We start from the raw sequence: 24,222 nt of genomic DNA, 5'->3' as shown, positions 1-24,222 counted from the left end.
AGACGGGAGATTCAATGATTTCATACCAAGTAAATACAGGGCTAGTGTTGCAGATATAGCTACTGATACCGATGCTTTGAACTTATAAGGCAGCCTCTGTTCTTTAAATGGTTTATAGGCTATAAATAGAATAGACTTGACGGGGGCGTCATTTGATTAGTTTAAAAAACTTTGAGAAGTGATTGAATGAGATCCTAAACACAGTTTGAGAATAACACAGGTAAAACAACATTATTATTATTATTATTATTATTATTATTATTATTATTATTAAGACATGTTTAAGCTAAAAACTTTATACTGCATTTCAGCATTGAGCCTCCATCAGGAAATGTATTTTCACAACTAAAAGTTATGAACTCCAGTTATTCACATTAACTTTCAGTAGTCGGTAAGTCAGCAAACCTGTAACCTTATTGTGCAGCAAACCAGCAGGCCTGTCCTGCTTTTAGCTATGTAAAGCCAACCTAACGTGGTACTAGCTGTCTACTCTGCAATAATATTGATAAATGTGGTTCTTGAAGTCTTCAGGCTGCTTTGTCTTGTCTATATGATTTATTCTATGTGAGGTTCCTTTCATGCACCTGGATTAGTACACCTGGTCGTGTATTCAAGATTACAAAAAAGCCAGCAGAGATCAGGTCCAACAACAGTTGCAGATATGACCTGTTGTTCCAGGCGGTAGCTCATCCCTGTTTCCACTTTATTCCTTTAAAGCTTTTAATTTGAAACCGCTGCGGGAAATGTAAATGAAAGGTCTCATCTTGATCCGTGTGCATGAACCTGACTCTGTGTTCTGTTCCTTTCTGGTTTAATTTCCTCAGTTTTTTTTCATGTGTGTATTTATAATTTGTCGTCTTGTTGGTATTAATGTGTTGTCTGTGCCTTTTTTGTTACTTTTGCTGTTTCTACCTTATGCTCCCTCCCTCGCTCCTCTCAGAGGGAAGGAGAGGGAGGTGAGGAGGAAGAGATGGTTTTGGAGGTGAAGTGCTTCCCTCCCAGCGGGTACGACTTGGAGCTCTACATCCCAGAGCCGTTATTCCACCACCGGCCTCTAGAGGCACCTGTAAGCCCAAGAAAAATACATGGTGAAAGCGAAGGCAGGAAGAAGAAGGTTTCACTGTCATGGCTAAGCTGCAAAAGCTACAAGAGGCAGAATAAGAGTTTTTAGAATTGTATTCCTTACTTTGGAGAAGCCAGAGCTGAAAAATGCTCGATTAATCTTTCTTTCGAGCTAATTTGTGATATAAATTATTCTTAGGGTCCAGGTGGGGTCAAAAAGATATTATTTTGAAATGCTTGGAGCATTTACAAACTGACTTTGGGACTTTGCAGCTCATCCAGAAAGTGACAACCAGGTGAGAAGAGCGAACTGTGAGAACAGCAGTGAAAGTGTTGATGTCAGCTCAGTGGCTCACATTCTTCAGCTCACACTTTTCAGCCGTAAAAACACACCATCCCATGTCATCAGGGGGTGCAAAAGTCCTTTAAACACTAGGTAAAGACCCAACACTATTAGAGGGAAAACCTTAACAATCAGACCTATGACCAAACACTTGGCAACAGTGGAGAGGAAGAACTGCTTTTTCTTCCAGGATCATGGAGGTGCAGGTCTCCGATTGCTGTAGCCATTTCCGGGTTCAAATGTGCCTTCAGTTCTTAAAAGAAAGCAAACACTTAGGCACCACTAAGACAAATGCTTTTGATTGGTTAGTGAAGTTTGGCTTGTTGACATAGTGATGTGGTGCGTGGTGGGCAGATGTTTCCAAAAAAACCCAGATGATCCTGATGTGCCATTTTACTTGGGGAAAATCTAGGAAACACTTTTAAATCTGCAGTCTGAGAGTGACTGAGAGTGTTGGGATACTGTGGGTCTATACGAGGCCTGTAAGATGTAATGGGACCTGATCATTCAGGACTTTGTTTATCAGAAGAATATACTGAATTTTATATTTTATATATTTGAAAGCGTAGACTAATTCCTGATGTCAGTGAAGCTGTGGCTTAGGTTGTACATAAAATGGCAGTGGTCCAAGAATGAGTCCTTGAGGAACGCCATCATAATAGAAAATGCTAGAAATATGGTAATATCTGTAAGTTTGCTAGGAAAACAAACCACTGACGGCTGCTGTTTTGCTTGTAAGAGGTAATTAGTTGTTTTGAGAGTGAGCTGCTGAGTTGATGACTATTTGAGTGAACTGCCTGTTTTTGTTTGCTCCGCTCTTTGTTTTCCTTCCTGCCTAACCAACTGATGGACTGAACTCACTCTGGTTCACCTGGTTTCACGCTCTCCTCCCACTAAAGCAAAACTTGTCCTCCAAAAGCACCATCACCCTCCTCATCTGTCTTCATGCTGATGAAGATGCATGCAAAGTCCCCCAAGCTGCTTTCTAAGCAAATAATGACCCGCTGAGTCCCGGAGGTCATAACAAACCAAAGGCGCACAATGGGTCAGCCACAGTCAAATAGCCAAAAACTCTACGTTATTTGTGAGGTGTTGATAAATAATAAAAAAAAAGATATTTAGCTTTCATGGGAACAGCTTTTTTCCCCTGTTAGGGAAGCTACAGAGTGGTTGCTATAATTACCAATGTCCTTTATTTGACAAATGTCTTTGTTTTCTTTTATATGTCTACATTTTCGATAACACAGCAAAAAGGTGGTTATTATCTTGGCATAATGGAAAAGATGGCCATGGTCCACATCAAATGCGAAACATTTCATTGAAGTGAATACCAATTTTTGGTACTTTTACAATAATGCTTTTTAAAAAATGTGACACATAATTGTAATATGGTGCACAGAACTCGCAAACATAACCAAAGCCAGCGTGAGCTCCAGCGCTAGGGCCGACTTCCTATGATCACCACCAGCTAAATAAATAATCCAAATATAAAATGTAATTTTATATTCATCTGGTGTGATATAATATTTAATGTGATGTAATAATAAGTTATTTACTGTAAATAATATTGTGTTGCTCAGGTGACATTTGTCAGGTCAGCCACAATGAAAAGTGTCATTCTGAAAGAATGAAGTTGATCTAGAACGAGAGATTTTCTAAACTAAAATCAGATTTTTGATTTTCATGGCCAAATTTCCAAAGCTTTTTTTTTTTTTTTTTTTCCATCATCCTTGGTCTAAAATTCTCTTTCCTGGTTGGCCTTTAATTTAGAATTTACAAATAAATTTTTTTAGTAGTGGCATTAATTCTGTACAGTTTTGCTCACTTTTTCTTTTTGCATTAAATATTAAAATAGGTTAAAAGAAATTCAGGTTACAGGTCACAGAACTCTGAATATTGTGTTTCTAGTTATCCAGATGAATGAGGTGCAGTGGGTGGGTGTCCCGTCTCTGTTTTTCTTGCTTCCTCTCTGGTGGTTTTTGCTGAAAACTTCAACTCTCCTTGCTGTTTAATTGTTTGCATCTTTAGTGAAAGATGTGGTTTGGTTTGTGTGTGTTTGTGTGATATTTGGTGGCACTTTGCATACCCTCACTGCTCGTCCACAGCGCTCAGATGAGCTGAACTAACCGATCGTTCTTCACCCCCTCAGCCATTACGCAGTGACGCTACGCCCGCAGGTTCACCGGCTTTCATCATCGCAACCCCCCCCACACGCCTGCCAGCACCCCAAACTGCACTCTGAGAATTGTTCTCGCACTGCTCGTCACATTAATTAGTTTTCACTCTTTATTACTTCATGTATTGATAATAGATGTAAGTCAGCCCAGTTTTGGTTAGCGGTGGATTGCTTGTGTTTTTTAGGCAGTAAAAGCTCTGCTGCCCTCCTCCCATCTCCACCATTTTCAGTAACCTTTGGATTTTTTTTTTTTTTTTTTAAATAGTATGAAATGCTAAAGTGTGATTCTAGTTGCGTTTATTCTCTCCCGGAGAGGTCAGTTTTATCCTGATGTCCAGAATTATTGAGCCAAGGAACAGAATCTGCTCAGATTTTTGGTGATACTCAACCAAACTGATGTCAATTTTTACTCTGCTCTACAAATTTTTACTTCAGAGCCTTGTATCAGGCTCTCATATAACCAAGAGATGGCGCTGAGACAGCCATCCATGAGTTCGGCTTATTTCATCCCAGAGTTAGAAAATAAAAAACAAAACAAAAAAACAGTGGTTGGAGCGCTTGTAGATCAGAGATGTGTGGTTCTGCTTTTCTGCAGTTTGCTGTGTGTTGTTGTTGTTGTTTGAAGACAACCTGAGAGCAAAACCAACCATTTCAGCTTCACTTGGCTCTTAAATTTAAGCTCAGCTTACAAATTCAGCATATTCCAGTATTGGTGGAAGTGTTCTGGCCAATTGGAGAGCCTTTAAAGATGTTTTCCAGCTGTCACCGGGGAGCTTTGAGGCATCACATCTTGTTGGTGTTGACATGTATTTTTTCCTGCCTTCCTCCAGCTCCTCATCTGCCCTCCTATGACCCGCTTCTTCTTCAGCCGGAGGGAGCCCTTCCATAAGCTGCTGATCCAGGGTGACTCGGCGGGCAGAATGACCCTGTGGAGCATCCCGGACACCTCGCCTCTGCAGCCACAGTCCACCTCCACAGGTAAGGAAGGGGGGAAGATGGTGAGGTTTCTCTGGTAAAAGTCTTTTCATAAAACTTTGCTGTTTTTCTTGAACTTCAAACCTCAGCATGACGTTACGATGATCTCTTTTTTTTTTTTTTTTTTTTTTTTTTTAGCTTTAAAGCAGCCCATTGTTAACGAGTTGGTACTAACGGAGGTTGTTTTTAGTCTGTTGGTCCAAAAATACAAACAAACAGAAAAACTTGATTCATAGAGTTTCTTTTCTTAAGAAAAATGTGGAAGAGAAAAAAGAAAAGCAGCATAGGTCCCCTTTACAAGATGCCTGATTGCATTGTTCAACTTTCTGGAGAGCTTATTCTTCATCCTCAAGTCCTTCAGAAGGCTGATCTCTAAACGAGTCCTTTGTCTGTTTGTATCACTGCAGAGCTGCAGGTGTCATTCACCATCAGCCTGCAGGAGGCATTTGATAAGCTGACCCCAGTGTCCTCAGGGATCATTGACCAGCTCAGCGTCCTGCCAGGCAAAGACGAACCCATTAAGGTCTGAACACAGAAAAGTTCTCATTAAATTATAAAAGAAGTTGTTTTAAAGATTCAAAATATTCTCACAGAGTTGAAAACTTTCAAAAATGAAAACAAACGTGTGTGTGTGGGTGTGTGGGGAACGTCCTTTTATTGTGTCCATCAACACGACCCCAAAATAATCTCTTTTGTGAGCACGTGTGCGATAGGGTTTACACAGTGGGGAAACTCTAAGAGAGTGTGTGTGCTTCACCTCAGGTGACGGCCAGCGTCTACATCCCCTCTCAGGGGCGCCTGGTGTGCGGGAGAGAAGACGGCAGCATCATCCTCGTTCCCGCCACTCAGACGGCCATCGTCCAGCTGCTGCAGGGCGAGCACATGCTCAGGAGAGGTGAGACAAACAAACTATACAGACACACTAACAAATCCAGGGAAGTTTTGTTTCAATTTGACTCCTTTTACATCAGTTAAGATTCATTTTCATGCCTATTTCTAGTTTTAGTTGACTTTAAAAACCTTTGACCTTTGTGTCGGTCTGTTCTGCAGGCTGGCCGCCTCACCGCACCCTACGAGGCCACCGCAACAAGGTGACCTGCGTCCTGTACCCATACCAGGTCTCGCCACGCTACGACCAGCGCTCGCTGGTGTCTGGGGGAGTGGACTTCTCCGTCATTGTCTGGGACATTTTCACCGGGGAGATGAAGCACATCTTCTGTGTCCACGGAGGGGAGATCACGCAGCTCATCGTTCCGCCAGAAAACTGCAGCGTAAGACCGCCACCGCACGGGTCTATGTCTGCTTTCAGGCTTTGTTCTGCCGTCTCTGCAACACTGTTTGACATTAGATTTAAATGTTACGAGGTTACAGTCGTCATCGTTACTGTGGAAATAAGTTGAGACCTTTGTGCTGTTGTGGTTTCAGAAGCCCACCTGAAACTACACAGAGAGGACTTCGTATTGTTTACATGACATTAAAATAAATGGTTAGAGATGTTTTGCTGCCATGGAAATCACAGTAATGCTGTTGAGTACAATGGCTGAGCTGTTACACACACAAGCTTTAATGAAGACATCAGATGGGCTTCTTCTCATTCTTTTAATAGTAAAGGGTACCTATTGTAACTGTTGCTCATTTCTTGTCACATATGTCCTGTTCCAATTTGGTTCTTCATATTAAAGTAAACTGTGAGGCGGACGCTCAGGCTTCAGGATGCTCTAATCAGTTTCACATAGTTTGTTTCTACTCTTGGCTCTACTTGATGTCATAGAGAGCAGATATCTTTTTTTTAACCAGTGATATCTGACTCCAGAGATCAGAAGACCTTTGCAGCAGTGCAGTCACTAATGACTAAAAAGGGTCATTCCATTTAAATTGAATCAAATCTGACATCTTGAGTGGTTTTAAATGCTTCGAAATCCTTGAAAATAAAATAATGTTAAACGATTCAGAGGCCGTATTGAGTTTCTACTCTGACTTATTGTCTGCTAACCTCTCGGTGACCTGCAAGCACTTCTTCAGATTCTATGCCTCACCTTGCTGCTGTGTTTCCTCTGCAGACTCGGGTGCAGCACTGCGTCTGCTCGGTGGCCAGCGACCACTCTGTCGGCCTGCTCAGTCTCCGGGAGAGGAAGTGCATCATGCTCGCGTCGCGGCACCTTTTCCCCATCCAAGTCATCAAGTGGCGCCCGGCAGACGACTACCTGGTGGTGGGCTGCTCTGACGGCTCTGTGTACGTCTGGCAGATGGACACAGGTAAGAACCAGAGGACCAGGAAGGAGGTGTTTTCACTGTACTAGAACATGGAAACCTTATGACTGTTAAGATACCGATCATAATATTCTATATTAGCCTGTTTGTTAGCTCAAAGGAAAACCTTTGCGAGCTGCTACCAAGGCTGAAAGGTTCAGGCTTGCAGTTTCCTCCTACTTCTAATCTTAATGCTAAGCATGCATTAAGGGGGGTGGGGGTGGGGGTGGGCGTGCTCTCTGCAGTTCCCCCAATGACCACTAGACACTGGCTTCAAAACAGTTAGTCCTCATACACTGATCAAATAATTAATACAAGCACTTTTCCTAAGATTCACATCCATATTCCAATAAACATGTCAGATAGCAGCTTGGAGCTCAGTATATTGGATAGGGATACTTTACCATGCAGACTAAAGAGTCAAACACAACCAACATTATAATAATAATGGATTGCATTTATATAGCGCTTTACAATTCCACTATTCATTCATTCACTCACTGGTGGAGGCAGCTACAGTGGTAGCCACAGCTGCCCTGGGGCAGACTGACAGAAGCGAGGCTGCCATATCGCGCCATCGGCCCCTCTGGCCAACACCAGTAGGCGGTAGGTGAAGCGTCTTGCCCAAGGACACAACGACTGAGACTGTCCGAGCCGGGGCTCGAACCGGCAACCTTCCAGTTACAAGACGAACTGCCAACTCTTTGAGCCACGATCGCCCCTAACCTTCTGATTAGTAGATGGCTGGTCAGCCTCCTGAACTACAGCCACCTAATAATCCCCCAAAACTCGTATTTGTGCCTGATGAACAGGTTTGCTTGTGTTGGCTGAACAATAACTTGGCTCTCGTCCAACAATAGCTCCAAAAAGTCAACATGGCAGCTACATCCTTTGTTTTTTTGTTTTCCCAGTTAACCTAATTTGAGCTCTGTGCTTAACAATATCCATCTTATCATCCTGACATGAAGAAACGAAGTGAACATCTTCCTCTGTACCTGCTAGCTCATGTGCAGTCTGCACCATGTGGCACAGCATAGAGGTAGCATTAACTTGAATGATGACTGGGTACTGGAACAGACCGTGTGTGTGTGTGTGTGTGTGTGTGTGTGTGTGTGTGTGTGTGTGTGTGTGTGTGTGTGTGTGTGTGTGTGTGTGTGTGTGTGTGTGTGTGACCTGAATGAGCTGTAGTGCTGGGAAATTGCAGGGTATCTAAGTGTGAAATTAAGGAAGGTGTGTGTGTACTCAGGCGTTAGACATGTAATGGGGCCATGGCTCATGGGCCTTCATCACTCACACACACACACACCTATACACACTCAGGTATAATGGTGCCACTTCTCCTCTCACTCAATACCAGAGCCAATACTGATGTCAGCTCTGTCTGCAGCTAATGATGTCTCTCTAAAGCCCGTCTCTTTCTATAAAGGTGGAGAATTGTTACACTGGAGAAGATCGTCTGTGACCTGAATCATATTCAAGAGACTATAGATAATGATTGTGAGTCTGAGATGGTGTGAGAGAGATTGGAAGATTGATATAAATAAAAGGAGAGTGCAAGGGCAAGAGGAGGGAGACTGATGGAAACAGAAGGCGAGTCTGTGTGATGAGAATGAAGAGAGAGAGTGAGAGAGAGAGAGGCTGAGATAAAACCATCGATGTGTCAGTTCATCCTGACGATGTCGTACAGGGTCGAGGTCAGAGCTCAGTGCAGTTCTGAGGCCCTGAGAACACAACGCACAACCCCACCTACTGTTCTGTCAAAGTTGAATCAAAACCATTGAGCTTCCCACAAACAAAGTGTGTTGGAAACCCTTAAAGTTTAGGGTTGAGTTGAAGATTTCAGAGATCACTATTGGAGCTCTTCATGGTCAAATTTCTACTTGGTATTAATGAACTGCTTCATCCATCATATGTAGCTCCTGGGTCTCTGAGCTCAGGGAAATGTTGGCTGTAGCTGGGTCCAATTTGCAGAAGTCTCTTTTTAAAAAGAAGCTTAAGACCCACCTGTGCAGGATTGCTTTAGTTTTATCCAGTGTGAAGCGTATTTTCTGTTTATTCAGATGAAATCACCTTTTAGAGTGCAAGTGGTTCAATTAATTGATTGGGTGGTCAACAGATGACAGGCTTTTTTTTTAAACATACTTTTAATACAATCTTGTATTGAAGGAAATTACACTGGACATTTTTCACTGTTTCCAATTTACTGATAAAAAGGTCAGTGCAGGATGAAAATTGTTTTACAAAACTCTGGCTCTTTCTATTGAATGTTTTTCTCTTGAAATGTCTCTTGAGATATTTTAGGTTTACTTACTGTTTTACATGTAAAAGTTTTATTTTATTTCTGTCTGCTTAAAACACAACTCCTTTGTTTACTTATGGATCTACTATGACTGTTTGTCATTTTAAAATTCGAAATTTAGTTAAAGGGCTTGTAATACACTGCAAGAATTTTCTTTTTCAAACTGCATACGATTGCAGTGTTTGATTTTTATTGCTTTGTATTATCCTTGTGTTGTTTAAACTGAGTGTTACTACCAAATTAACCTAATAACCTTTGAGGACTGTACTGCAATTGAGAGCTTGAGGTTTAGAGCTATCTATATCTACCCTATGGATTTAATAGAGGGGCAGCACGGTGGTTAGCACTGTTGCTTCACAGCAAGAAGGTCCACTGTCAGGTCGGGGTCCTTCTGTGTGGAGTTTGCATGTTCTCCTCGTGTTTGTGGGGGTTCTCTCCAGGTACTCCAGCTTCCTCCCACAGTTCAAAGACATGCAGTTAGTGGGGATAGGTTAATTGGTAACTCCAAATTGCCCATAGGCGTACCCTGCCTCTCGCCCTAGACAGCTGGGATGGGTTCCAGCCCCCCTGTGACCCTGACAAGGATAAGCGGCAGAGAATGGATGGATGGATTTAATAGAGTACCATCAGTCAACTAAAACAGTGAGTGCTAAACACCTGCAGCTACAAGGAATTTAAACCATCCAATTAGCAGTTTCTTTCCATGCAAAATCTTTAGCTGGTCTAATTGAGAAATGAATGGGCACAATGAGAAAAAACAAGGCACTTATGTATTAGAAGTTAGCAGTGAATCTATATATTTCAGGTTTACTGTGCACAGGTGTACACCTGCAGGTGGACCAGGGGGTGAAAAAATATCAGACTGTTGGTTTGTGTGTAGCTTGTGTCTTCTGAGGCTGAGGCAGATTTGTTTACTGGTTTGGTTCCAGGAGCGTTGGACCGCTGTGTGATGGGAATAACTGCAGTAGAGATCCTGAATGCCTGTGATGAGCTGGCTCCAGCTACTGTGGATGCTCTGAGCCACTCGGCGGTGAACCTGAAACAGGCGATGACCCGCCGCAGCCTGGCCGCACTGAAGAACATGGCTCAACACAAACTGCAGACGCTTGCCACCAACCTGCTGGCTGCAGACAACGCTGACAAGGTGAGGACGACCACTAAAAGTCACAAACACACTGGAAGAAATAAGTTAAACAGAAAAAGGCACAAAACAAAGAAATGTGCATATAACGGTTGACCTGTAGCATGTATACAGGAATATTTGTTTACCATCAGATCCTGAGCAATCCAAATGCAGGCAACGCTTGTTTTTTCTGCACACTGTGAGGCTGTTGGTATTTATTAAATTCAAAGGAAAGACCTGACTCTCAGCCACCTGTGGGGAATAATGGTCTAGATTGTATTTGTTAGCTGAATTAACATGCTAGACATTTCAATATGTTAGATCAGTAAAGGGGTAAGCAAGCAAAATTGTATTTTGACAATACAGCAAAAATGTCAAAACAAATATTGTTAAAATGACAAGTTTTAAGCTGCTTTTTAAGACGGATCACTGAGCAACAGATCACACGTTTGCAGGTACACGTCTTTGGTCCTCATTATAGTTTTCGTTATACATTTATTGTTAAATCTGTTTACTTTAAGTCATTGAGATTAGCATCTCTTTTTAAAGAGAGTCCTCAAAAACCCATATGCAACAGTATAAAGAGTAGTGAGTATATTTTGAAAGCACCTGCAAGTACAACTGCAGATATAAATATAAACTGTTGCAGCGCCTTAGAAACAGGGGACAGCAGACAAGCCTGATATCCACCAAAATGACTTGATGTTCTGTTTATGACCTGAAACTACTGACTGAGCCCATTAAGTTCATAGAGGTCACAGAAGACCATAGAAGTCGAAGGAGTCGCCCCCTGGTGGTCATTAAAATAATAGAGGTTCCGCATTGACGTCACTTTCAGCAATCTGATTCAGATTGGGAATCTTTTCAACACTTTGTGGTAAATCCTGATTCTACTTTTATTTATTTATTTAGTTTTTGCTCAAAACAAAGATTTGTTTTCTAAACCTTCTTAGACTGAAGCTGAGGTTTGTCAAATGTTAATTTTTTCATTTCTACGAAGTTCAGATGTCTCTTTATGTTCCTCATATAATGATTTTCTCTTTGCATCATTCACCACACACACACACACACACACACACACACACACACGTCATCTCAGTCACAAAGCTGCTGGCTCAAGTCAGACCAATTAAAACTCTGCTGGAGACGACCCACAGGTCAACCGTACAGTGACTTCTCCAGGGAACGATGGCATTAAATGTCATAATGGTGAAAAAGAGTGAGTCCAGCGTTTCTTTTGAGACTTTCTGGAGACTAGCTTTTCAATATTTAAACCTGTACCAGCACAAGTCAAACTACTTGAGTAGCCCTTTTTTTTGTTTTTCTCTCTCAAGTCTTAAACTGGGTCCTAATTATTTATTTTTCTACTTTAAAATTACCTTCCAGAGCTTGTTTTTACATTTTTACCTCCTGTAGTGCCTTTGTGCTTTTTTCCCAACTTCCTGTGCATCAATACATCCTTTATATCCCCAGTTTTGAAAATGCGTGTGTAGTAAGTTTGTAGTAACTAAATAAAAACATAAAAAAATGCAATAAACTACCCAGAACATAGATACAAAAATTATAAAAGGAAAAAAGTTGCATAAAATCCTTTCAAATCACAAAACATTATTTTGAGTGTGCACATAACTTTGTTTTTGAGATACACCCATTTTTATAAATTATAATAAAAATGAAAATAAAATGCACACTGTGCACAATTTGCAAAAAGACAGTATGTACATCAAAATTCCATTTCCAAAAGTGCATAGTTCTCAGTGTCTGAGGAATTGAATTGAAATGAATATCTTTATTGTCATTGGTGCTTGAACAACAAAATTAACAAGTTGTCTTTGATCAGTGCTAAAAACCTTAAAATACCAATAAAACAACAGAACTTTACATTCATGACGTAGAAATGACGTATAGAAAGTCACAAATTCCTGCCTTTCCTGGGAAAACCAGTTTTTACAGTTGGTGCTGTGCATGAAACCATGTAATGGCTCATGCTGATTACATGATGATGTATGGGAGCAGAGGCGTGCTTGTTGGCTCAAGTACCAAAAACCGTAGTTTCTCTAATATCCACTAGAGGCTCACTCCAAAAGTGAGTCAGTCCCACAGTCAGGACTAAAGGAGAACCTGGGACTGTTGTGGAGATGAAACTAACATAGAGGAAAACTGAGTTAAATGTTTTATTGTGTCACTCTACCATAAAATGTCTTAAATTTTGTGTTTAAGGTATTTTAATTATGAATATCTACCTTTTCAATATGACTGGAAATAATGAAACGAAGCTTTAAACACCGATCATACGTAATGAAGAATTATATTTTAGCTCACGGCACACCTGAGTTACCCTTTCTCTGCTGTATTCGGTAGCTTTCAGCTTCTTTGAGCTTCACCTGTGAGGGGACCACTTGTCAGACGTGATGATCTGATCTGTCCCGACAGCGGTAACCCCTCCCAAATGTGCAGCCCGGCACCGAAAACAAGCGCTGTGAATTATTTAGTGCTTGAACAGCGTTTAGTTTAGTTGCCGGTGCAGTTTGACTTCTGCAGGTTCACCTGGAACTCATTTACCTCAGGTCTCCTCTGCTCTAAGGGGTCGTTCTTTCTTTCTAATTTTCCTCCCTCCCTCCTGTTTCCTTCCACATGATAACCTTTGTGTTGTTTTCTCTCTCCTCTGGGTCGTCTGTGGAGGAACCCCCCCTCCCCTCCGGTCATAACTGCCCATAATCACAGCTCTTCTGTGAAAAGGCCAACAAACAACAGCTGTAATCTTTCTTCTCCTTTTATGTTAGAAATGCATCACTGTGCTTCACTTTCCTGCCTCCCACCCCCGCCGTCATTTCCCCCTCATGCCTGCTGAAATTATGGCTCAACACCACCAACTCCCCCCACCGTGTGTGTCCTCCCCTGCTGGGTGTAATGGTGGATAATGACCATGAAATGTCAGACCATCAACCCAAACATTTCACCCAGCTGGTGTGTGTGTGTGTGTGTGTGTGTGTGTGTGCACAGTTGATGTTGGTTTGTTCAGAAGCTATTCTGCTGAATGTGCTGATCTGTGAATGTTTGTGTTCATGAGGAAAAACGACTGTATCCAGACTTTGGAGCTTGCAAGAATGATGTTTTAGGTCTTCAAACCTGAGGCTGAAGCTTTGCCAGGATCCAGGAAGTCAGTTTACTGGAACTCTGAGTTTGTTAATCCTGAGCTCAGGGAAACCGGAACTCTGAGTCAGGTGCCTCAGATCCTCTGTGACTCCTCCCCCTCCTGCTGCACCTGAATTTAATGACAGCGTTGATCTGCTCCTCTTCTCCCCCATCTAATCTTCTTCTTCTTCTTCTCTCCCACCTTTTTCTGCACCTCATTCATTGCCTCGTCTTCCTCCTTCCTCTTCTTTTCCTTCTCAACTTTCTTCCCTCTGCGTGTCTCCCTTGACCACCCTCTTCTTATTCACGTCCTCCTCCTTTTTCCTTCCTCTCCTCTGCTGCCTTCATATCCTCCTCCTTCCATTTTCTTCCACTTTCTACTTCTCTGCCTCTGCCCTCTACTGTCCTGTTCTCCTTTTCCTCCTCAACTTCTTGTCCTTTTCCACCTGATTCTCTGCCACCTTCCCCTCCTCTACCAACTTCTTCTCCACCTTATTCTTCACCTCCTCTTCATCCTCGTTTTCTTCTCTGTCCTTGTGCTTCCCACGCATTATCCTCCTGCCCATTCTTCTGTCTCCTCTTTTAGTTTTCTGCACAAATTCAAGCTAACTGTATCTCTCCTCATTTACTTAAATGATCTCATGCCTGATTTGCCTTTCTCTCTCGCTCCTGTCACTGTGTTTTTTAACTCCATGTCCTCCTGCTGGATCTGTTTTGTAGTCGAGTCGTGTTTGACTCTAAGAAAGCTGCTCTTTGATCAGGAGAACAATTTCAATTCTGACTCTCTCACCTAGTTCTGAAGCCATGTTTCCTCACATCACACCGGGCTGCTTCATGTCTGAATTTTTATGTGTTCATAAATGTTTCTTCATTCTCAAACTTAAATATTACAGACCGCACTCCACTGTAGAGATAAATAGTGCTGCAGACTGCCTTTAGATGGCAGTGTTACTCCACCAAAATGGAGCCTCCCTCACACAGACGCAGGGATGAGGCTCCAGTATCAGGAAAAATCAAAGGCATCTATGAAAATAAGAACTAACTTCTTAGTCTGAAGCCAGAAACCAGAATTAAAATGATCCGAGCAGGAGTCTAGCCATTCTTTGAATAAAATACTTCATAAACATCCTCAAATGTATGTTTTTCTGTGCATGCACCAGCGTACCAGGAAACTGTCTAATAGACCGATAATAGTGCTGAGATTTATCTACTTCACATCTTTTTTTTCTCTTTTTTTTTATTCTTTCATGTAAATGTAAATGATAAGAAAAAAAATAAACGGACAAGTAAAAAGATCAAAATGAGCCCAGATTTGATCAGTTATACATGTTTGAAGAATACACTGAATTTATGAGCACATCACTGTTGTCAGCACCACTTTTCAAACGCACACAAAGACATACAACACTTCAGCCCTCAGGGAGGACCAGCCTGTCAAAGGTGTGTGTGTGTGTGTGTGTGTGTGTGTGTGTGTGTGTGTGTGTGTGTGTGTGTGTCCGTGTCCGTGTCCGTGTCCGTGTCCCAGCTGCAGGTGTATTGTGTCTCTCGGTCAGTCAGGACGTGTCTTTACCGCTAATTATTGTTCTCGCCCACACAGTCACATCCAGCTCGATACAAAGAGCTTCAGGCAAAAGAAAAAAAAAAAAAGTGCAACAAAATGACCAGTGATCAGTGAAGGTACAAATATGAAAATAATACCAGAATTTCACGCAAAGTCAATCAGTATTCAGTGATCCAGATACAAAACAAGTTATCACATAAAAGAATCATTTCATCGTCACTTCTGTGCGCTGATTCATAGCTTGTGCTACGAAATGTTAAACTTGGTAAGCTCACAGAGATTTAACTGTTTAGAAGAAATGAGTCTGTAAATATGTTTATATTGAAGATTTTTAACATAATTTTAAAAATATTGGCCCCTGCAGCACCAAATGCTTAACTTCATGCTCAACTTCAACTTCAATGTATTTAAATTTCACATTTTTAAGTAAAAACTCATAATTTTCAATAGTTAAGTTTTAAATTCACAAAGGAAAAAAACGACAACTGATAAGTTTTTACGGAAAAAGAAGGCAAAGAATATCAGACCCCTTGGGGAACAAATGTCAAATAGACAAAACCAAGGCAAATTTTTGTAAAACACATGAGCAAATTTACACGATAGTGGTACATTGTCGAGGGGAAAGGGAAAACGGAGACAAAATTGGCAAATTATGAAAGAAATAAGTGCCATACTTACGAAAGTGACACTGCCAAATTTCTATGGAAAAATTTCATATTCACAAGAAAATGGCAAATCTCGAAAGAAAAACGAGGCTTATTGCCGAGAGGAAAAAGCAAAGTTTGAAGTCTGTGTCTGTTTAAAGTCACTTTCCTGTAGTTTATTTTAAAATGTGGAGAGAAAATTAAACACAACATGATTATAACAGTGTGTTAACTCTAAATGCAAGTAAACAGGAGGAAGATTCGGTGAGGAATCAGATGTTTTCTCTTTCTTTATGTATCTTTAAAGAAAGATTTGATGCAATGCTATGGTTACAAAGGTAAATGATAGACATGATGTGACGTGAGCTTAGACGTGAAAAGAAATGGGCTTAACTCTGGGTCTGAAAAGTGAAGTCGGTGCTTTCGTCCCTGAAACCTGCAGCCTGGGGAATGAGAACCGGGTTGCTTCACTTGATCTATGGGAAAATGAGCCTTCTGTGAGTTTCCTGAGAAGTTTATGGAGTCTATTGTTTGTCTTATTTAATGAAAAATCTTTGTTTTTGTAGATTTTGGCCCCTTTAGAGTCAAACAGAATGATAGGGCAGGATGTGATGACCTGTCATGTTTCTTTTTCAAACACCATTGTGGTGATGGCGAAAAAGCTCTGTGATCTTAAGGCAAAAGGTTAAAAAAAAAACCCAAAAACATGCAGATAAAAATCCAGCTTTGGCCTTTTCTTTCCTCTTTATTTCCTCTCTTCATTCCTGTCTTAATCACCACCTCCTCCCTCACTTTCTCCTCCTCCTGTCTCCTCCCTTGGAATCGAAGTCTAACAGGATCAGTTTAATTACAGTCATCAGCTCATTAACATGGAAACGAGAAGCAAACAGCTCCATGCACATGCTGTCTCTTCTAATACAATTAAAATTGAGCCGAGTGTTAATATTAGTGGCAATTACAGGTGTGTGTGTGCGTGTGCGTGTGCGTGATTTAAATAATGAGCTTTTGATGAGGAGCTCTTGAACTTCTTAATTAAATTTATATCGACAATGGATCATTTAAATATATTTATATATTTAATGTGAAAAGTGTCACACTGTGATTGATTTTGTTCTTGAAACTGAACTCTGTCTTTCCACCAGGGCAACTTACCAAAATATTCCCACAATGCCTTGGTGGTCCAGGCGATGAAGACCAACCTGACAGACCCTGACATGCATGTGCTGTTCTTCGACGTGGAGGCGGTGATCATCCAGCTGCTGACGGAGGAAGCTCAGAGACCAAACCCCATGCTGGTGTCCCCGGAGACGCTACAGAAGAGCCAAGCTGGGGCTGATAAGGGCGGGTCCTTGTTGGCTCATAAAATCTTCAAACAGGTCCATAAACACCAAAAAAAAAAATTCCACTAATGAAGGTCTTTTATTATTGTATTATTTTTGTTTTTCATGTAAATAATTTCTCCTAAAACCAGGTGAAGGAGACCATGAAAGAGACCATTAAGGAGCACCTATTAGATGAAGATGAGGATGAAGAGGAGGAGATGAGGAGGCGCGAGGAGAAGTCAAAGTCTCTGAGTCTGCTGGAGTATAACCTGACGATGGACACAGCCAAGCTCTTCATGTCCTGCCTGCACGCCTGGGGTCTCAACGAACAGCTGGACACCATCTGTCTGGAGCGACTGGGCATGCTCAGACCACACTGCCCCATCTCCTTCGGCTTGATCTCCAGAGGAGGCCACATGTCTCTTATGTTGCCCACCTTCAAGGTAACTGTCTGTTATCACCTGGGTTCCAGGTGTCTTTCCATGAAAGACATATCGTTGAGCATGGAGCATTTAAAAAGCTAAATCAATAGTTTGATAACAGGGCACCTGAAAATAAGAACCTCTTCTCTTTGTATAACTCCATTTTCCAGGAATCTTTGCTTCGTCAGCTTTCCCTGGCGACAGGTCGGAAGCTATCTCTGTCAGACATAGTCGGGAAGGGGACATATGGTGTGTCGAGGGCTGTCACCACACATCACCTCCTCTCCGTCATCTCACTGGCCAACACTCTGATGGGCATGACCAACGCCACCTTTGTTGGAGAGCACATGAAGAAAGCACCGGCCAGGTAACAAACACACATGGACTAACTCTTAAAAGTGATTTATTTTTATATTTGTTCTTTAAGAACTCTTATATTCAGAAGAGTTGGTTGAGCCCAAACTAAAGTTAAAAAAGTAAGAATGTTGGATGTATGATCTTGCAGTGCTGTGATTGCAGCCATTCCCCAACTCTCTGTGAATGGTACTCATGGTCTTTGATCAGTGGGTTTTGGTCAGTGGTTGTTGATCAATGGTCATGAGAATTTTCTTAATTAAGATTAAGGAACTCTCCTCCCAGCCCATTGTTCCTTCAGTGGGCTGGTTTCAGTCATTATGCAAATGTACTGTTTATAAGATTGGGGAAACCTGCAGTCAGCTGAGACTGAAGAAGTCACTTGGATGAGTGACGAAACGTTTCTTCTACAAAATGCTACGTCCAGATGAACATAATCAACTTTTGGAGATTTACTTACCTGGACGATTGAGCATATGAATCAAGACGAAATGTTGGATGTAGATTTACCTGGTCAGTACAAACTAATCTACAATGGCAGGATTTACTTCCTGTGGCTTTGCAACTTATGTTTTCATGTTAGCCATTTCTTGATACATGAATTGATAAAATGTTTGAAATATTGATGTTCAATGATTGGATGAATGATAAATGGTTAAATGCACAGATGCATGGATAGAAAGTTAAAGGGCTAATTATATAGTTGGATGACTAAATGGTTGGATAAAAGATGTTTTGGGCATGGATGGATGGGAAGATTCGATGTCTATTAGGTGGATAATGACATGGATATATGTTGGATGGATAAAGAAATGTTGGATGTGTGCATGAACGGATAGATGGTTTAGTCTGTGGATGGTATAATTGATAGCTAAATACCTGAATAAATTATGCATGGATGGTTTGGTGGATAAATGTTGGATGAGTGGATAGATGGCTAAATGGTTTGTTGGACTAACAGCTGGATGGAGGCAAAGTGGTTGGATGAATAGACGGTTGGATAGGTGGCATGTTGGTAGTTAATTACATAACTTTAAAAAAATATATATATAATGTGCCATTAAATGAACCAAAAACAATATTAAAACTAAATGGAATGTGATTAATTCATATATTTATATTGTTAAGCTATCTTAACAATATAACAATATTACAATACATATGTAACAATACAAAAACTTATGTAATGTTTTTGTTTTTACTCCCTTCGAACTTTCGCATTTTATACATTACTGTCTACTTCTATATTTACTTTTGATCTTTGTTCTTCTGTAGCTGCTCTGGCCCACGCTGAGTAAACAAAGCTGCAGCAAACTTGTTTCGTCTTCATGTGGCTTTTATAGGATTTAAATTTCAAACTTTGTTCATCAGCTAAAAACAAACAGCAATTTGTGGAAATCAGTCTGTTTCAACACCCTGAATTGTGCACAAAAATGTATCCACATTTGTTTTAAATTGATATCAGTTTATGAACCCAAGTTCATTTTATCTAGAATTATCAGGCTGATAACACACAATTCTGATTCCAGCTTAAAAAACGATAGAACAACTGAAACTGCAGCAGAAACTGAACTCAAAGTGCAGGACATATACTATCCTACCACCAGCGGCTGAGCTCTGGCTGTGTGTGTGTGTGTGTGTGTGTGTGTGTGTGTGTGGCTGATTGTTTAGTCTGTCTGAGCTCTCATTGTGCTGTGAAAGATTTAACACAGAGGTCGAGGTCCTGCTGCTGTAATACCAACACAACATTTCATCGTCCCGTCAACCCTGCTTCAAGGATAACTCTGCAGGGAGGGCGAGCAGCGAAGAGTCAGAGATGATAAAAACACAGGTCGAGGGGTAGTGAGGTGTTTGATCAGCCTTCATAAGTTTTCAGTCTATAATTGACTTATTTTTGTGGTTAAAATATATTTTTCCTGCCATATGTCCAGCTTTACAATGATAAATATTCAAATTAAACAAGGACAAAGTTATTTTTTTCTTTTAAACTGTGAATTCAGAAATGAGCTGTCATGAGCTGGGATACATAACTGGAAATAAATACAAAAATACCAAAACAAGACAAAAGAAGAACCAGGCTGTTGTAATGGAATAAACACAAGTGATGCTGGGTTTGGGTGGGTGTGGTGGTAGTGATTCAAGAGTTGCAAGAGCTGTAAGTATTGTCAGAACACAGGGAAAAAAATACAAATCATAGATTTGGTTCACAACACAAACATTGCCTAAAGTAAAGTTTGCGTAAAGGTATGGGCAGTAAAACAAGTCATTTCAGGCAAAATATTAGCTGACGGGCCCAATATAAGATAAATAAGGATATTTTTTTTTTTTTTTTTTTTTTTTTAATAACTGTGGATCAGGCAAACCTCTATTAGAACCCAAAACCAAAAATTACAGAGCTTTACTTTAGTACTTTAGTCCCTGTAAAGTTTCGTCCTCTCAGTACTTTCGATGTCATTTTTGAACTCTTTCCCCCATAAAGACGACATTCGAGGACATCCGCTGTTCCCATAATGACATGTTTTGACACCTCAGGATCTGTCAATAAAAACGTGGTTTGATGAAAATTTTTTTCCAAGGGTAATTGCCACCCTGATGCAAACTTAGTCATTTTGTTCAGTGAGCATACCTGTAATATGACAGAAACCAGTTCAGAAAAGAGCTTTAATGGTTACTCCTAAATAGGTTTTCAAGGGCTAAAGGGTTAAACCCCCTTATGTCTCCTAGGTTAGGGTGGAAAGTACAGCTTGGATTCTCATCATCATTAGTCTTGTCTAATATAAGTGACATAAAAGTCAGCTGTAAGGTGTCCTCAGTGTCAGTCCTGGGTCAGTTCTGAAATCCTTGAAATAGAGTAAACTCAACAATACTGTAAAGTCATGATGACTTTTCCCCTCACAATCAAATCTGAAGTCCTTACAGCCAGAGCTAAAGCCCCATCAACTTATACAATGATAAGTTTGAATCTCCTTAACATTCAAAGGAGCAGGTCAAATCATCTAATTTTGCCTCCTGGGTGCATCCGTCTCGAGGTTTAAAAGAACATGCTAGATATTCTATATCTCATCTGGGCTGGAAACACGTAGGGATCACAAAGAAGGGACTGGGGAATGTTACTGGGGTGAAGGACGTCTTGAATTAGCCTGCTGCCAAATTCCAGAAAGCAGAAGAAAACTGGTGGCTGGATGTCAAAGTTAAAATCAAATCAAGTGTTTTTCTATTTGACTCCTTCTACCATTGCATCCTGTCATTGGTGGCATTGCTGATGTCACGCTATTATCAGATTACCTTTCTGAGTAAGAAATTAAAGGAAGTCAAACTTTGTGGAGTAGATACAGTCACAGCATGAAAAGTAAAAAGCAGAAGAACAAAAGACGTCACTCATAGGCTGACTTTCCAGAGAAGTTTATTACTTTCACATAAACCCGTAACTGTGCTTCTGTGGAGTGTCCAGATCAGAGGAGGTGATTGTGCAGCTACAAACAGAAGCTGAAGACTTCTTTATGAAGCTCAAACAAGGATCTTCTCTCTGGCCGTCTTCGCCTCGAAACTGCAGAACAGCAGTTGTGAATATTTGAAGTTGTTTTGGTTTTTGGCTTTTTCATGTTCCTCATCTTACATTTATGATAGTGGAAAAGCTTCCTCTCTGTGTGCTGGAGTTTGAAAAGAAGTATTCCTGAACTCTTTAAGAGTTTCAACAGCAGTTCCTTCACCTGCCTTTGCTTAGGCCTTCAGCTTGGCTGCCTGAGACGGGACTGAATTAGCCTCAACCACACCTCATTTAAGTGATTTTTCTAAGTCAACGTCTATGATCATATTGCCTTTTTGTAGGAGTCTTTAGCTCTTTCTTCCTCAAAACTATTTCTCTTGTCCAAACCTTTCATGTCTTTGTCTTCACTTTGGGTGGATTCTGACAAGCTCCTTTTGGAAAACATGAGCTTTACCTTTTGGACATAAACTGTATAAAAGGTGGATCCTAGCCATGGTGCCATTTTGAAGCATCAGCATTGTGAATTCAGAATTAATGACCTCTATAGTTTCACACTTTGCAGAGTGATCCAGTGGACCTGATTGGACCCTTTGGATTTTGTCAACTGCACAGGGATGAATTGGTACATTTGGACGTTTTACAGATATGGTTGTAGGAAGCTGGCAGGTTAAAGACTTTGTACATTTCTCACTTCAGAATTATTGTACATAGTTTGTTTTGTAACCAGCTGTAAAAGACTAATAGGGTATTGTCATCATCCTCCTGTGTGGACGGGCGATGTGGACATCCAAGTTTGTGAATAGGTGTATCTACTAAAAATCTTGGACAAGTTTGAATCTCATTGGCCTCGACCTCAAGGAAAGAGTTCAGAGGTCAAGTTTTCTTAAAATCTTGTGAATGCAATAACTTGAGAACAAGGCGATGTGGGATTTTGAAACTGATACCATAGGTGTATCTAGTAGGAGGCTGATGGGTACCACTGACCGCTGCCAGTATTGTTTTTATTTGGTTTTGTTTCAGTTTTAGATTATTCTCATATGTATCATGTCTAGTTTTTAATTTTTCTTTTCTGTTTACTAAAATATTGTGGTCCTGCTGCAATTTTAAATAACCAAGAGTTGGGGATGGCCACATTTTTACTAGGCGTGACCAGAATGGGCAAAGTTAGAAAGGAGTATGTTAGAGGGACAGCTCAGGTTGAACGGTCGGGAGAAAGAGAGGCAAGGCTGAGATTATTTGGACATGTGCACAGGAGTGGATATTTTGGGCAAACAATGATGAAGATGAAGAACCAGGCAGGAGGAAAACAGGAAGACGTATGTATGTAGTGAAAGAAGACATGCAGAGGGTTTGTGTGACAGAGTAGGACACTGGGAAGGCTAAGATGTAGGCAGATGAGCCACTGTGGCGACCTCCAAAGGCCGAAAAAAGGGGCTGTTTGGCATTTCTATCAGTCATTTTCCCAGGTAAAGCAGCTTGGTTGAAGTTAAAACACCAGTAAACCACCTGTTTGCTTTTCTGCACATTAAACTGATCCAATCTTTTTAGCTGCTTCTGGTGACATTACGGTAAATTGTTCTTTTATATTGTTCATTTAATTATGAATTTTATTTAAAAATAGATTTTATATGGATTTCTATTTTTGTGGATAAAGGTAACTTTTCTGTATGCCAGTGGGGGAAAATGCTACGTTAATCACTGATTTTGTTTTAGTCTTCTATAATATTTTGTCACAAGCACATCTGGCTTTAGTGCATGTGTGAAGAGCTTTCTAACATAGGAACTCTGAGTGCAGTCCAGGATATTTGCAGAAGGACAAAAAGTAATTATTTGATCTCGTCTTTATGAGCTGTGACCACTGTCCTGCCTCTTTAAAGAATTTTGTCTTTTTTGTCGTTTTTTTTTCTTTCTTTTTTAAAATGGAGCTTTCTGGATGTGTTTTTGTTCCCCGACAACTGCAATTGATCACCCAGTGGATTGTTGTATTGGAAGTGTTTGTGTGCCTCTGAAAGTTAGACGCCTCCAGTCTGTTCACAGAGGACTGTGTCCTCCAACCAAAATTCAATAGGCTGGAGCCTGAAACACACACACACACACACACACACACACACACACACACACACACACACACACACACACACACACACACACACACACACACACACACACACACACACACACACACACACACAGCTGGTTTCAGGAAAAAGAAATAAGAATCTTGCGTATGTGAACTCCTGGTTTTTATGAATGCATGTGTTTCTGTGTGTTTCTTTGAATTTTAGTGGTGTGTGTGTGAGTGTGTCTCTGTGTGTCTCTCTGTCTGTGCATTGGCCCATCTCTTTGCTCCCTGCTGCTTTAATATTTCATGCCCTCTCTTTGTGATCCTCCTCCAGGCCTCCCAGACCAGGAGGAACCCCGGAGACTCCTCGCCGGACGCCTGCCGCCCCCCCTCAGCCCTCCAACCCGGCGCTACAGGCCCAGATCAAACAAGGTAACTACAAAAGGAGGTGGCGCTCGCTTCGAACACCCCTGGGGCCCTGTGGGGAGGGAAGGAGGGAGGTGGGGTTTGATAATGCAGCCCACTGGCAATAAAACCCACCGAGGGTTGAAGAAAAGAAACAAAAATATCACAGGAGGAAGCTGCTGTTGTTTCCAAAGTCAGCAGGTCTTTAAAGGGCTCTCTTGCAGTGTTTGAACTTCAAAGTACAAACATATGACTGCAGCTTTGCATCTGGGTTCTCTGGACTGTGCTCTGATAAGGGTAGCATGGGTGGCAGTGCTCTGCTTTAATGGCTTGGAAGGGTTTTTCTTTGACTCAGTTGTCATCACAAGTTCAGAGATTCACTGTGAACACAAAACAGATTAGCGCAAAAACCTAAAATGACCGGTGTTTGTTCATAGTTGTGTGAATTGACTTTACTTTGGTCCGAATAAGTCTGAGTTTGTGCACTACAAACCCTGTGAGAAGAGTGAAGAAACAAAACTAAATACAGGACGAATTACGCTGGGCTATGGGCAGCATTTGTTGTTTGTCTTAGTGAGTGTTCTGTTACAGTTTGTGTGCTG

The 24,222-nt window shown here is 41.1% G+C and overlaps 1 protein-coding gene across 2 annotated transcripts in view; it reads left to right on the top strand.

The window, feature by feature from the left end:
* wdr7 (WD repeat domain 7) overlaps positions 1-24,222 on the top strand; it is a 100,838-nt gene that overhangs the window by 9,538 nt on the left and 67,078 nt on the right. For both annotated transcript variants that reach the window (XM_080874157.1, XM_080874156.1), the window contains exons 10-19: positions 4,412-4,559; positions 4,964-5,079; positions 5,319-5,451; positions 5,607-5,827; positions 6,617-6,812; positions 10,035-10,249; positions 16,711-16,944; positions 17,040-17,333; positions 17,483-17,679; positions 23,550-23,647. In XM_080874157.1, the coding sequence (XP_080730283.1) occupies positions 4,412-4,559; positions 4,964-5,079; positions 5,319-5,451; positions 5,607-5,827; positions 6,617-6,812; positions 10,035-10,249; positions 16,711-16,944; positions 17,040-17,333; positions 17,483-17,679; positions 23,550-23,647 (1,852 nt within the window). The remainder of the gene's footprint in view (positions 1-4,411; positions 4,560-4,963; positions 5,080-5,318; positions 5,452-5,606; positions 5,828-6,616; positions 6,813-10,034; positions 10,250-16,710; positions 16,945-17,039; positions 17,334-17,482; positions 17,680-23,549; positions 23,648-24,222) is intronic.

Source organism: Rhamphochromis sp. 'chilingali' (genome assembly GCF_963969265.1).
Source record: "Rhamphochromis sp. 'chilingali' genome assembly, chromosome: 2".
Lineage (NCBI taxonomy): Eukaryota > Metazoa > Chordata > Actinopteri > Cichliformes > Cichlidae > Rhamphochromis > Rhamphochromis sp. 'chilingali'.
Note: the sequence above shows the minus strand (reverse complement) of the source record. Positions and strands in the feature narration are given on the sequence as shown.